This window comes from Nerophis ophidion, linkage group LG15, assembly GCF_033978795.1.
Source record: "Nerophis ophidion isolate RoL-2023_Sa linkage group LG15, RoL_Noph_v1.0, whole genome shotgun sequence".
Classification (NCBI taxonomy): domain Eukaryota; kingdom Metazoa; phylum Chordata; class Actinopteri; order Syngnathiformes; family Syngnathidae; genus Nerophis; species Nerophis ophidion.
Window position 1 is genome coordinate 45,570,990 of NC_084625.1, and position 15,638 is coordinate 45,586,627.

Genomic DNA, 15,638 nt, shown 5'->3' on the forward strand with positions numbered 1-15,638 from the left:
AGAACATGGTTTGTGGTGATCACAATATGCAGACGACAGCGGGAGGCAGTGTGCGGGTACTAATGCTTAAACCAAAAATAAACAAAAGTCATTGAAGCTTGGGGATGGCTACGCAAAACTAAACCAAAACTGAACTGGTTACAAAGTAAACAAAAACAGAATGCTGGACGACAGCAAAGACTTACAGCGTATGCAGCAGACGGCATCCTCAAAGTACATACATAATATGACAATCAACACCAAAATAGGAGCACAAGACAAGAACTAAAACACTACACACAGAAAAACACCGAAAACTTTAAAATAAGTCACGGCGTGATGTAACAGGTGGTGACAGTACACCTACTTCGAGACAAGAGCTATAGTGATGCATGCTTGGTCATGGTTTGAATTCATATCCAAAAATTGTGAGAACCACTTTTTACTGTCAATATCAGCTGCCGAGTTTAATTTTTAATGTTTTCTGCTGGTGGTGTGCCTCTGGATTTTTTTTAATGAAAAATATGTGCCTCAGTTTAGAAAAGGTTGCAAAACACTGATGTAGACCACAAGAATTGAAATGTAGAAAAAAAATCCTAATATGACTCCTTTTAATGCGCCTTTTGCACGAAAAAAGACCTGAACAGACCCGCTCATCGGCAGTGCGTCTTTTAATCTGAGGCGCCTTATGGTCCGAAAAATACAGTAATATCAAGATAATACTTAAATTGAAAATAATTAAAGTTAAAATTGTATCAAAACAAACTTTTAACAAAGTGATCACTGCAAAATAGTGCATTCTTTCACTCTGTTCCCTCGTTCAGTAAAATCTCGTACTCTTCCGCCATTTTTGATAAACTCTCGAGAAAGTGTTATGCCTTTTCGCGATTTCAACGATCCGTACAGCTGAAAACAACACAAGCATAGGGCTTTTTTTCCTCCGAAAAAGGCTAAATGGCGCCTGGTACCCGATGAGAACAGAGCTGGCTTGACCACTGCGCAAACTTAACGGGACGTGACGTCAGTCAAATCCAAGCAATAGCCGCCACCTTGGCTACGTGGAAGAAAATGATGTGATTCTTACAACGATTCGCGATTCAATTTGATTGTGACGATTCGATTGGGAACACATTTTCATTTCAAAACAATTCATGTACCGTAAAAAAGAAGCTTAACGACTACGGTGTCGTCAGGGACTACAAAGGCGGACGCGCGCAATTTTTCAGGACTTATGCAGATCCCAAATACAGATCAGCAGGTACCAGAAGGTAAGAAAAGTTGCTTTTGTGTAAGATTGGGAAACAAAACACCAGATAATACGACTTACCTTATACACACACCATAATAATACCTGTATGTTGAGGCACAGTACAATCCATAAAGCCGTGCGGCTTCATAGCTTACCAAAGTCGTACTAAAACGTTTTAATAGATTTTTTGAGCGCCGTGTGTAATGTTGTATATTTTCAATTGAACATTGTGAGCGACTCACGCTGTCGTCGTGCGGGTTCCATGGACCACTCAGGAAGGACATTAATTGAGCAGGTTTGACTCTCGTTTATTTTTCAATAGCAAGCTGTCTTCCGGCATGGTCGCTTTTCAGTTCCTTCTCCGCTGCTCGCTCCTCGGTCGCTTTTCAGCCGGCCGCGTCTCCGTCTCTCGTGTCTCGCTCTCTGTTGTTCTCGCTCTTCAGGTTCTGCTGCGGGCTCTCCTCATCCTTCTGTCTCACCCTCCTCCGCTGCTGCCCTTTTATACAGCCAGAGGAGATAAGTTGATCGTGTGCCGGTGCGCGATCCACGCACCTGTATTAGATTGCAGCGTCGCTCCCGGCACGCCCCGCCTCTACGCCTCCTTGCCGCCATCTTGGGCCGGGCTCCAGCGTGCCCTGCCCCGCTGCTCCTCTCCACAAACATATAAAATGTTGTGTTGTTAACTTAAGTCATATTGCAGTCTACACGTATCTACCATGAATTTACTATGAATTGATTAACGTGGACCCCGACTCAAACAAGTTGAAAAACTTATTCGGGTGTTACCATTTAGTGGTCAATTGTACGGAATATGTACTGTACTGTGCAATCTACTAATAAAAGTCTCAATCAATAAATCTCTAATGTTTGACTGCCATCTACTGGTCATATTTATAATTTCACCATGTATCAAATAAAATACCTTCGAGGTCGGTAAACAAAACCCGAATTATTCTGTACATTAGGCGCACCGGGTTATAAGGCGCAATGTCGAGTTTTGAGAGAAAAAAAAAGGATTTTAAGTAATGGTAAATGGGTTATACTTGTATTTTTACCTTTTTAAGGAACTCAAAAAGCTTGGACACTATTACCACATTCACCCATTCACACACACACACTGATGGCGCGAGCTGTAATGCAAGGCGCTAACCACGACCCATCAGGAGCAAGGGTGAAGTCTCTTGCTCAAGGACACAACGGACGTGACGAGGTTGGTAGAAGGTTGGGATCGAACCAGGAACTCTGAGGTTGCTGGCACGGCCACACTCCCAAAGGCGCCACGCCGTCCCTGTTTACTTGAGTCATGATGCAGTCTACACGTATCTCTAATGTTTGACTGCCATCTACTAGTCACATTTATCATTTCACCATGTACCAAATAAAATACCTTCGAGGTCGTTAAGCAAAACCTGAATTATTCCATACATTAAGGCGGGTTTTGAGAGAAAAAAAAGGATTTTAAGTGCGCCTTATAGTCCGGAAAATACAGTAATATACCGGTAATATTTGGCATATACATCATATTATTAAAAAAAAAAAATTGTTGCAGGTTACAAAATATAGACGTCTTCAAATAAATCAATTCTTGAACATTTTTTTTTTATATAAATTGAGAATCGTAATCAAAAAGAATTGCGATTCGGAAGTTAATCGATTTTTTTTCCTGACACCACTAGTAAATATTGTGATTGTGGTTTCCAATAAGGGACTCAGTGTAGACGGTGTAGACCAGGCCTGGGCTATTATTTTGACTCGGGGGGGGGGGGCAAATTTTGAGAAACTAATGTATCTGGGGGCCGGTATATCTATTTTTAGGAACACTAATACAAAACCTCACAATAATGTCTGATTGAATACTAAAAACGGACTGCTTTAAAAAACTGAGTTGAATTTAAAATTTGCTACTGGATGAGACACCCAGAAAGTACATGACAATAATGTGGGATTTATACGCAGCCCCTAAAGCAAAGGCATGCGGTAAATTTAGGCCTGCGCTTATAAATTTGAGTGTGATGTAAGGACACCATCATGTAAAGCACATTTAATATAAAAAAACGTTATTATGGTCTTACCTTTACTTATAAATGAAGTCCATGACAGTTCCTTCTGATCAAAAGCATCGATGACTCGTTTATAGAAGTCTTCCTTATCTTTCTTCAGTTTTAAAAGTCTCTCTGTCTCGATGGAGATCTTCCTTTATTACCTCCTGCTTCGATTGAAAGTCCAGTTTAGAAAACTGTTTTATTTTAGATATGTGATCCTCCATGTTAAAAGTGCAAGCGAGAGGAAAAAATAAACGATCGCTGCTCACTCTTGCTGCTTGTTGTCACTTCTTCTGCAGCCGAGTTGTCGCAAGGAGGATCACTAGCACCCTCTACCACCAGGAGGCGGGAGTCACTTAATGACTAATTTTTGACACACGCAGCTACGGTATATTAATAAAACATAGCTGCTTACTGTTCTTTTTAGCATATTCAATAGCTTGGACCTTAAATCCTACTGAATAGCTCTTAATCTTCTTCCCTGTATGCGATTTCTAATGATTGAAATCAGCCTCCTCCATTTTGTGTCACAACTAGGCTTGAACATGGATTTTTTTCCCCGATGCAGATGAGGATCAGCACGAGCGAGGCGTGGACATGAGTACATGACATTTATTTAATAAACAAACAAACAACAAAAAGCGCTCACAATGGAGGAAGAAACTTGGCTAAACAGTACAAACGTGAAACAAAAACACCTGCTCGATGGCATGAAATGATGGACATAAACTAACGGACTGCACAAAAACAATTGGCTATGAACTATAAACAAAGACTTACTTGGACAAAAGGAACAGCGTAGCAAGGCATGAAGCAGATAAACGAGGGCGTGAAAGAGGTGCAGCATGGGTAGCGTGTGAGAAGATCCCAGGACGAAGACAAGAAAAAGAGTGACTTAAATAGCTATGATCATTAGTGAAAACAGGTGTGAGGCTGAGAACAGGGACGCGACAGGTGAAAACTAATGAGCAGGCATGGAAACAGACAAAACCAGGAAGTGCAAAACGTGACTGAATGTCCAAAATCAAAACATAACATGACAAAACAAAACATGGTCCATAGGTGTGACATTTTGAAAATGATGACAGGTGAAGTCTCATTCGTGACGTGACGAGTTTGACCCGGTGGAAATTCTAGGCATATGCTAATTATTTTGCGAAACGAGTTTGACCCGACGGAAATTCTAGACATGCGCTAATAAAAATAATATTTTGCGAAACAAGTTTGACCCGGCATTAATCCTGAGCCGGCGGTAATGCTAAGCACGCGCTAATTATTTTGCGAAACAAGTTTTATCCGGCAGTAATTCTAGGCAGGCGCATACTATATACCCGGCGGCAATTCAAGGAAATAGGGTAGTTGAAGACTTTTGATCATTAGAAAACATCAACGCACATCATAATGGCAGCTACAGTTTTGATTCTTACAAAAAAAATTATTTGGGAATGTCCGGTGGGCCAGATATAAAAGCCCATGTCTGGTGTAGACAGTATACTTATTGAAGTGTACTGACAGAAGTGTTCTGTTTGAAACATACTATAACAGTACGGACTGATAGCCTGCTACAGGTTTGATAGGGTAGGGACAAACTTTAAAAAACATTTTTTTAAAGACATTGTTTGCGTGATTCGTCAGAGGCCGCGGTGCACTTGCCAATAAGCGTCAACACCATTATTGGCGGTCGTCGACCAGTGGCAGGTAGTCGGCCGACGAGCCAAGGTGGAGGTCAGCCAGGATGAAGTTTAATGACACACTAACAACAACAAGGCTAGCAGCCATTAAAGGCCTACTGAAAGCCACTACTACCGACCACGCAGTCTGATAGTGACATTCGATACCGTGTAGAAGAAAAAAATTTGAGAAAATAAATCTGTGAATTTTACAGTGAAAAACTGGCAGCTCAGTCTCCAGGATTTTATCATAAAATTTACTTCACTGAATCACTGTAAATTAAAAAACAGTATCAATGTTATTTTTTCCATAACAATTCTGGTGACTAAAGGCCTACTGAAAGCCACTACTACCCACCACGCAGTCTGATAGTTTATATATCAATGATGAAATATTAACATTGCAACACATGCCAATACGGCCTTTTTAGTTTACTAAATCGCAATTTTAAATTTCGCGCGAATTATCCTGCTGAAAACATCACGGTGTGATGACGAGTATGACGTGTGACGTCGCGGATTTTGGTCAAGCACCGATCCCGGCTATAAGTAGTCTGCTTTAATCCCATAACTACAGAATATTCTGGACATCTGTGTTGCTGAATCTTTTGCAATTTGTTCAATTAATAAAGGAGACGTCAAAGAAGAAAGCTGTAGGTGGGAAGCGGTGTATTGCGGCCGCCTTTAGCCACACAAACACAGCCGGTGTTTCCTTGTTTACATTCCCGAAAGATGACGGTGAAGTTTTAATATGGAACAGAGAGTTTAAGCGAACATGGTTCCCTACCACATGTCAACCGGCAGGTTTTGGTGAAAAAATGGTGCTAATAAGATGGCTGTTACCGTAGACATGAGCGGAGAGCTTGCGTGATTCCTCATGCAGCTGCGGACTCTTTTGCCTCCTCCCACCAGCCGCCACCGGCTGCCCCCGACCGTCTGATACTTCCACCGTGGAGAAATAAATGATAAATGATAAATGGGTTGTACTTGTATAGCGCTTTTCTACCTTCAAGGTACTCAAAGCGCTTTGACACTACTTCCACATTTACCCATTCACACACACATTCACACATTGATGGACGGAGCTGCCATGCAAGGCGCCAACCAGCACCCATCAGGAGCAAGGGTGAAGTGTCTTGCTCAGGACACAACGGACGTGACGAGGTTGGTACTAGGAGGGATTTGAACCAGGGACACTCGGGTTGTGCACGGCCACTCTCCCACTGCGCCACGCCGTCCCGAAAGACGGAAAAAAAAATAATCTCAGCCCGGCCCGACCAGCTGCCTTGCCTCGTCGAGAAACGTTGCTTCCCTCAGAGACACTAGAGGTCACCACACCCGTGGCCACACCCCTTCGACTTTCAGGTATGACCACCATATAATCTCACTAAAACACTAGTAACACAATAAGCAGATAAGGGATTTTCCAGAATTATCCTAGTAAATGTGTCTAATAACATCGGAATCGCTCCCACTGCCCTTGCCTCTTTTTTTTTTCTAGTCCTTCACTTTCACTTTCCTCATTCACGAATCTTTCATCCTCGCTCAAAACAATGGGGAAATCGTCGCCTTCTCGGTCTGAATCGCTCTGGCTGCTGGTGGCCATGATTGTAAACAATGTGAGAATGTGAGGAGCTCCACAACCCGTGACGTCACGCGCACATCGTCTGCTACTTCCGGTACAGGCGAAGCTTTTTTATTAGCGACCAAAAGTTGTGAACTTTATCGTGGATGTTCTCTACTAAATCCTTTCAGCAAAAATATGGCAATATCGCGAAATGATCAAGTATGACACATAGAATGGACCTGATATCCCCGTTTAAATAAGAACATCTCATTTCAGAAGGCCTATAAATCACCGCTATTTGCTGGTCCATCCATCCATCCATCCATCTTCTTCCGCTTATCCGAGGTCAGGTCGCGGGGGCAGCAGCCTAAGCAGGTAAGACCAGACTTCCCTCTCCCCAGCCACTTCGTCCAGCTCCTCCCGGGCTATCCCAAGGCGTTCCCAGGCCAGCCGGGAGACATAGTCTTCCCAACGTGTCCTGGGTCTTGCCCGTGGCCTCCTACCGGTCGGACGTGCCCGAAACACCTCCCTAGGGAACCACCTCATCTGGCTCTTCTCCATGTGGAGGAGCAGGGGCTTTACTTGAGCTCCTACTTTGAGTTTCGGCCGCTTGTACCCGTGATTTTGTCCTTTCGGTCATGACCCAAAGCTCATGACCATAGGTGAGGATGGGAACGTAGATCGACCGGTAAATTGAGAACTTTGCCTTCCGGCTCAGCTCCTTCTTCACCACAACGGATCGGTACAACGTCCGCATTACTGAAGACGCCGCACCGATCCGCCTGTCGATCTCACGATCCACTCTTCCCTCACTCTTGAACAAAACTCCGAGGTACTTGAACTCCTCCTCTTGGGGCAGGGTCTACTCCCCAACCCGGAGATGGCACTCCACCCTTTTCCAGGCAAGAAAAGGGTGTCACCCACATCTGCGGTCATCTCTAAGGTTTCTCATAGTAATTCACATTGACATCCCATTGGGTTGTGAGTTTTTCCTTGCCCTTATGTGGGCTCTGAACCGAGGATGTTGTTGTGGCTTGTGCAGCCCTTTGAGACACTTGTGATTTAGGGCTATATAGAGGCGGAGCTATGTGCCATGTTATGATAGAGGCAGAGCTATGTGCCATGTTAAGATAGAGGCGGATCTATGTGCCATGTTAAGATAGAGGCGGAGCTATGTGCCATGTTATGATAGAGGCGGAGCTATGTGCCATGTTATGATAGAGGCGGAGCTATGTGCCATGTTATGATAGAGGCGGAGCTATGTGCCATGTTAAGATAGAGGCGGAGCTATGTGCCATGTTATGATAGATGCGGAACTATGTGCCATGTTAAGATAGCGGCGGAACTATGTGCTATGTTATGATAGAGGCGGAGCTATGTGCCATGTTAAGATAGAGGCGGAACTATGTGCCATGTTATGATAGAGGCGGAACTATGTGCCATGTTATGATAGAGGCGGAGCTATTTGCCATGTTATGATAGAGGCGGAACTATGTGCCATGTTAAGATAGAGGCGGAGCTATGTGCCATGTTATGATAGAGGCGGAGCTATGTGCCATGTTATGATAGAGGCGGAGTTATGTGCCATGTTATGATAGAGGCGGAGCTATGTGCCATGTTAAGATAGAGGCGGAGCTATGTGCCATGTTAAGATCGAGGCGGAACTATGTGCCATGTTAAGATAGAGGCAAAGCTATGTGCCATGCTAAGATAGAGGCAAAGCTATGTGCCATGTTAAGATAGAGGCGGAGCTATGTGCCATGTTAAGATAAGAGGCGGAGCTAGGTGCGATGTTAAGATAGTGGCGGAGCTATGTGCCATGTTATGATAGAGGCGGAACTATGTGCCATGTTATGATAGAGGCGGCGCTATGTGCCATGTTATGATAGAGGCGGAGCTATGTGCCATGTTAAGATCGAGGCGGAACTATGTGCCATGTTAAGATAGAGGCAAAACTATGTGCCATGCTAAGATAGAGGTGGAGCTATATGCCATGTTAAGATAAGAGGCGGAGCTATGTGCCATGTTAAGATAAGAGGCGGAGCTAGGTGCGATGTTAAGATAGTGGCGGAGCTATGTGCCATGTTATGATAGAGGCGGAACTATGTGCCATGTTATGATAGAGGCGGCGCTATGTGCCATGTTATGATAGAGGCGGAGCTATGTGCCATGTTAAGATAGAGGCGGAGCTATGTGCCATGTTAAGATAGAGGCGGAGCTATGTGCCATGTTAAGATAGGGGCGGAACTATGTGCCATGTTAAGATAGAGGCGGAGCTATGTGCCATGTTAAGATAGAGGCGGAACTATGTGCCATGTTATGATAGAGGCGGAGCTATGTGCCATGTTAAGATAGAGGCGGAGCTATGTGCCATGTTAAGATAGAGGCGGAGCTATGTGCCATGTTATGATAGAGGCGGAGCTATGTGCCATGTTAAGATCGAGGCGGAACTATGTGCCATGTTAAGATAGAGGCAAAGCTATGTGCCATGCTAAGATAGAGGCAAAGCTATGTGCCATGTTAAGATAGAGGCGGAGCTATGTGCCATGTTAAGATAAGAGGCGGAGCTAGGTGCGATGTTAAGATAGTGGCGGAGCTATGTGCCATGTTATGATAGAGGCGGAACTATGTGCCATGTTATGATAGAGGCGGCGCTATGTGCCATGTTATGATAGAGGCGGAGCTATGTGCCATGTTAAGATCGAGGCGGAACTATGTGCCATGTTAAGATAGAGGCAAAACTATGTGCCATGCTAAGATAGAGGTGGAGCTATGTGCCATGTTAAGATAAGAGGCGGAGCTATGTGCCATGTTAAGATAAGAGGCGGAGCTAGGTGCGATGTTAAGATAGTGGCGGAGCTATGTGCCATGTTATGATAGAGGCGGAACTATGTGCCATGTTATGATAGAGGCGGCGCTATGTGCCATGTTATGATAGAGGCGGAGCTATGTGCCATGTTAAGATAGAGGCGGAGCTATGTGCCATGTAAAGATAGAGGCGGAGCTATGTGCCATGTTAAGATAGGGGCGGAACTATGTGCCATGTTAAGATAGAGGCGGAGCTATGTGCCATGTTAAGATAGAGGCGGAACTATGTGCCATGTTATGATAGAGGCGGAGCTATGTGCCATGTTAAGATAGAGGCGGAGCTATGTGCCATGTTAAGATAGAGGCGGAGCTATGTGCCATGTTATGATAGAGGCGGAGCTATGTGCCATGTTATGATAGAGGCGGAACTATGTGCCATGTTATGATAGAGGCGGAACTATGTGCCATGTTAAGATAGATGCGGAACTATGTGCCATGTTATGATAGAGGCGGAGGTATGTGCCATGTTAAGATAGAGGCGGAGCTATGTGCCATGTTAAGATAGAGGCGGAGCTATGTGCCATGTTAAGATAGAGGCGGAGCTATGTGCCATGTTAAGAAAGAGGCATTAGGTACTTGTGCTGCTTATTAGTCATATCAATGATTAAAAATGTGGACTTTTATGTTCCTGCCGAGATTGTCAAATACGTAGTTGCTAATGTAACTTGTGACACATAAAGACTTTTGATCATCTGTACATTCCGTGTTGTACTTATGGCCGGGCACACATAAATATGCTGAAAGAATAACAACACTTTGAATAAAAAAAAACTGTAATCACAATGACCACAGATTTTACGGTAAAAAAAAATTTAAATTATGAAAAAATTACAGCTTCGTCGCTCGATTTTTACTGTAAAAACAAAAGTGCTAGCATTTTTCCATTCAAGTTCACTTGTTAGATTTTACTGGCAGCACAGTCACAAGAATTTTACAGTAACATGAGATAGGCTTCAGCACCAAACGGTGGTTTATACACCGACTTACAGTAAAATGAAAAACCCTGTTACTGTAAAATTTTGGCAACTGAGCTGCCTTTTTTTCCTCTAATCAGAAAAATCATTTAAAAAAATACAGTGTATTACTGTAAATGGAAAAATGCTACCATTTTTATTTTTACAGTAAAATTTTGGCAACTGAGCTGTCTTTTTTTAAACCCAGAAAATCAACAGTTTGTTTTTTTCAAACTTTTTTTACAGTGTATTACTGTAAATGGAAAAATGCTACCACTTTTAATTTTACAGTAAAATTTTGGCAATAGAGATGCTTTATTTAAACTCAGAAAATCAACTTTTAAAAAAATATTTTTTTACAGTGTATTACTGTAATTGGAAAAATTACACCACTTTTATTTTTACAGTAAAATTTTGGCAACAGGGCTGCCTTTTTTTAAACTCAGAAAATCAACTTTAAAAAAAAAAAACTTTTTTACAATGTATTACTGTAAATGGGAAAATGCTACCACTTTTATTTTTAGAATAAAATTTTGGCAACTGAGCTACCTTTTTTTTAAACTCAGAAAATCAATGTTTTAAAAAAAAACTTTCTTACAGTGTATTACTATAAATGTAAAAATGCTAAAACTTTTATTTTTACAGTAAAATATTGGTCACTGAACTGCCTTTTTTTAACTCAGAAAATCAAAGTTTTTAAAAAAAAAAACTTTTTACAGTGTACTACTGTAAATGGAAAAATGCTACCACTTTTATTTTTACAGTAAAATTTTGGCAATTGAGATGCTTTTTTTTAACTCAGAGAATCAACTTTTTAAAAAAATATTTTATACAGTGTATTACTGTAATTGGAAAAAGGACACCACTTATTTTACAGTAAAATTTTGGCAACTGAGCTGCCTTTCTTTTTTACTCAGAAAATCAATGTTTTAAAAAAAAAAAAAAACTTTTTTACAGTGTATTACTGTGAATGGAAAAATGCTACCACATTTATTTTTACAGTAAAATTTTGGCAACTGAGCTGCCTCTTTTTTCAAACTCAGAAAATCAACGTTTTTTTAAAAAACTTTTTTACAGTGTATTACTGTAAATGGAAAAATGCTACCACTTTTATTTTTACAGTAAAATTTTGACAATTTAGATTTTTTTTCACTCAGAAAATCAACTTTTAAAAAAATATATTTTTTTACAGTGTATTACTGTAACTGAAACAAATGACACCACTTTTATTTCTACAGTAAAATTTTGGCAACTGAACTGTCGTTTTTTTAAACTCAGAAAATCAACCATTTAAAAAAAATACTTTTTTACAGTGTATTATGGGACGGCGTGGCGCAGTGGGAGAGTTTCCGTGCGCAACCCGAGGGTCACTGGTTCAAATCCCACCTAGAACCAACCTCGTCACGTCCGTTGTGTCCTGAGCAAGACACTTCACCCTTGCTCCTGATGGTTGCTGGTTGGCGCCTTGCATGGCAGCTCCCTCCATCAGTGTGTGAATGTGTGTGTGGATGGGTAAATGTGGAAGTAGTGTCAAAGCGCTTTGAGTACCTTGAAGGTAGAAAAGCGCTATACAAGTACAACCCATTTATTTATTTATTTATATTATAGTAAATGGGAAAATGCTACCACTTTTATTTTTACAGTAAAATTTTGGCAAACCGAGATGCCTCTTTTTTTAAACTCAGAAAATCAAAGTTTAAAAAAAACAAGTTTTACAGTGTATTACTGTGAATGATAAAATGCTACCACTTTTATTTTTACAGTAAAATTTTGGCAACTGAGCTGCCTTTTTTTTTTAAATTCAGAAAATCAAAGTTTAAAAAACAAAACAACGTTTTACAGTGTATTACTGTGAATGGGAAAATGCTACCACTTTTATTTTTACAGTAACATTTTGGCAATTGAGCTGCCTTTTTTTTAAACTCAGAAAATCAAAATTTAAAAAAATATTTTATTACAGTGTATTACTGTAATTGGAAAAATGACACCACTTTTATTTTTACAGTAAAATTTTGGCAACTGAGCTGCCTCTTTTTTAAACTCAGAAAATCAAAGTAAAAAAAACAAACACTTTTTACAGTGTATTACTGTGAATGGGAAAATGCTACCACTTTTATTTTTACAGTAAATTTTGGCAACTGAGCTGCCTTTTTTTTAAACTCAGAAAATCAATGTTTTTTAAAAAACTTTTTTACAGTGCATTACTATAATTGGAAAAATGCTAAAACTTTTATTTTTACAGTAAAATATTGGTCACTGAACTGCCTTTTTTTAACTCAGAAAATCAAAGTTTAAAAAAAAAAAAAACTTTTTTACAGTTTATTACTGTAAATGGGAAAATGCTACCACTTTTATTTTTACAGTAAAATTTTGGCAACTGAGCTGCCTTTTTTTTAATTTCGAAAATCAATGTTTTTTTTTTTTACTTTTTTTTACAGTGTATTACTGTAAATGGAAAAATGCCACCACTTTTATTTGTACAGTAAAATTTTGGCAACAGGGCTGCCTTTTTTTTTAACCCAGAAAATTTACGTTTAAAAAAAAAAACAAAAACTTTTTTACAGTGCCATCCATCCATCCATTTCCTACCGCTTATTCCTTTTTGGGGTCGTGGAAGGCGCTGGCGCCTATCTTAGCTACAATCGGGCGGAAGGCAGCATACACCCTGGACAAGTCGCCACCTTATCGCACTTTTTTTTTTTTTTTTTTTTTTACAGTGTATTACTGTAAATGGAAAAATGCCACCACTTTTATTTTTATAGTAAAATTTTGGCAACAGGGCTGCCTTTTTTTTTAACCCAGAAAATTAACGTTTTTAAAAAAAAAAAAAACTTTTTTACAGTGCCATCCATCCATCCATTTCCTACCGCTTATTCCTTTTTGGGGTCGCGGAAGGCGCTGGCGCCTATCTTAGCTACAATCGGGCGGAAGGCGGTCTACACCCTGGACAAGTCGCCACCTCATCGCACTTTTTTTATTTATTTTTTATTTTTTTTTTACAGTGTATTACTGTAAATGGAAAAAATACTACTAAGGTAAAAAAAACAACAAATATATACATTTATATATATTTTTTTTGTTTCACAGAGCAAACGTCAGCATTAAATGAAAGTTTTACAGGAATTTGCTGTTAAAAATCACCGTAAATATCGCAGCACTCTATCGCGATATTATCGCGGATCGTGAGCCGTGGTCACGTGAGCAGGGCTCCAGAAAAGACTGACAGGCAGGAGCTGTCCAGGAGGAAAGTTGGGCAGAAAGAGGAGGAGGTGCTTTATAATTGATGTTTTCCCATGAAGAGGAGCCCCTCCCTCCCACTCAGGTGCAAGAAGACATCTTTTAAGGGCTTTTTTTTTTTTTTTTTTTTTTTTGGTGCTCTCCCAGGAGGAGGCAGCCAATCAAGTCCCTCCCCTGCTATAGATCGCTGCTATAATACAAAGCAGTAAAAGCGGCTCTCTCACTCAGGAGGTCTGCAGCTCCACTAAAAAGACGCGCCGCTTTGCTTTTTTTTTTTTAAGCGGGGGAGGTGCGTGGACTCCATGAAAGTCAAGTGAAAGATCTTTTTTTTAATTTTTTTTTAATTTATTTTTTTCCCTCCCCCCTTGCTGCAAGAGACGAGGCTTGGATGTGGCCGGCGGACGTGCGTGCGAGACCTTCCTTTCCGCACCTGCCACGCTAGAAGACCAGAGGGCGGCGAGGGCGCGGAGAGAGCCGGCACAGGCGCACCGAGAGGCGGCCACCTCCTGAAGGACGCACGCCCTCCCCCCAACCCCTCCTTGTCACTCAAAATAATAATAATAAATAAATAAAACCATGCAGATGTGCACCAGAATAGTCCTGCTGGCTGTCATCGGCTCGTCCTTGCTGGTGTCCCCCGGCGAGGGATGCGGGCCGGGCCGGGGCTACGGCAGGAGGAGGCACCCCAAGAAGCTCACGCCTCTCGCCTACAAGCAGTTCATCCCCAACGTGGCCGAGAAGACCCTGGGGGCCAGCGGCAGGTACGAGGGCAAGATCACCCGCAACTCGGAGCGCTTTAAAGAGCTCACCCCCAACTACAACACGGACATCATCTTCAAGGATGAGGAGAACACCGGCGCCGACAGACTCATGACTCAGGTAAGACGCCCGCGCTTCTCCTCTCCGGGGGGGCCTTGAACGCACCAGTCCTGCACCGGTCTGTGCGGACCGGGACTGCATGGAAGGACAAGATGAAATATTCATATCCACCTCCTGCTCATATCTATATTTGTATCCTCCTCCTGCTCTCTGCGTTTAACTCACATTTATGACCGGGGGGCTGCAGGGGGGATTTTTATTTACACCCCACGCCTTATTTATAGTGGACTTGAAAAGACAAAAGGGGACCCCCGCAATTGGACAGAGAGAGGGACAAAAACGCACATTTTTGTGAATCCAGAATACTGTTTTTTCTTCTTCTCTGTGCGTAATTTGGATCGATTGTGATGATCAATCAATCAATCAATCAATTAAAATATACAGCCATAAATCACGGGTGTGCAATATGATGGCAGTCACACACACGAGATATGTGTGGACTGCAATATGACTCAAGTAAACAACACCAACATTGTTTACCGGTATATCAATCAATCAATCAATCAATCAATTAAAATATATCGCCATAAATCACAAGTGTGCAATATGATGGCAGTCACACACAAGAGATATGTGTGGACTGCAATATGACTCAAGTAAATATCACCAACATTGTATACCGGTATATCAAACAAACAATCAATCAATCAATCAATCAATCAATCAATCAATTAAAATATATCGCCATAAATCACAAGTGTGCAATATGACGTCAGTCACACACAAGAGATATGTGTGGACTGCAATATGACTCAAGTAAATATCACCAACATTGTATACCGGTATATCAATCAAACAATCAATCAATCAATTAAAATATACAGCCATAAATCACGAATGTGCAATACAATGGCAGTCACAAACACGAGATATGTGTGGACTGCAATATGACTCAAGTAAACAACACCAACATTGTATACCGGTATATCAATCAATCAAATCAATCAATTAAAATATATAGCCATAAATCACAAGTGTGCAATATGATGGCAGTCACACACAAGATATATGTGTGGACTTCAATATGACTCAAGTAAACAACACCAACATTGTATACCGGTATATCAATCAATCAATCAATCATTTAATTAAAATATATAGCCATAAATCACGAGTGTGCAATATGATGGCAGTCACACACACGAGATATGTGTGGACTGCAATATGACTCAAGTAAACACCACCAACATTGTA

At 41.2% G+C, this 15,638-nt stretch overlaps 1 protein-coding gene and 1 long non-coding RNA gene across 4 annotated transcripts in view; one reads left to right on the plus strand and one right to left on the minus strand.

Annotated features, from left to right (window-relative positions):
• Positions 1-1,520: 1,520 nt before the first annotated feature.
• Positions 1,521-15,638, minus strand: part of LOC133569710 (uncharacterized) — a 63,818-nt gene continuing 49,700 nt past the window's right edge. For 2 of the 3 annotated variants that reach the window (XR_009809855.1, XR_009809856.1), the window contains exon 3: positions 1,521-1,879. This is a non-coding gene — a long non-coding RNA (uncharacterized LOC133569710). The remainder of the gene's footprint in view (positions 1,880-15,638) is intronic. The other variant, XR_009809857.1, reaches the window with a different exon arrangement.
• Positions 13,802-15,638, plus strand: part of shha (sonic hedgehog signaling molecule a) — a 32,916-nt gene continuing 31,079 nt past the window's right edge. The window contains exon 1 of the mRNA XM_061922251.1: positions 13,802-14,444. Coding sequence (XP_061778235.1) covers positions 14,142-14,444 — 303 coding nt within the window. The 5' untranslated portion in view covers positions 13,802-14,141. The remainder of the gene's footprint in view (positions 14,445-15,638) is intronic.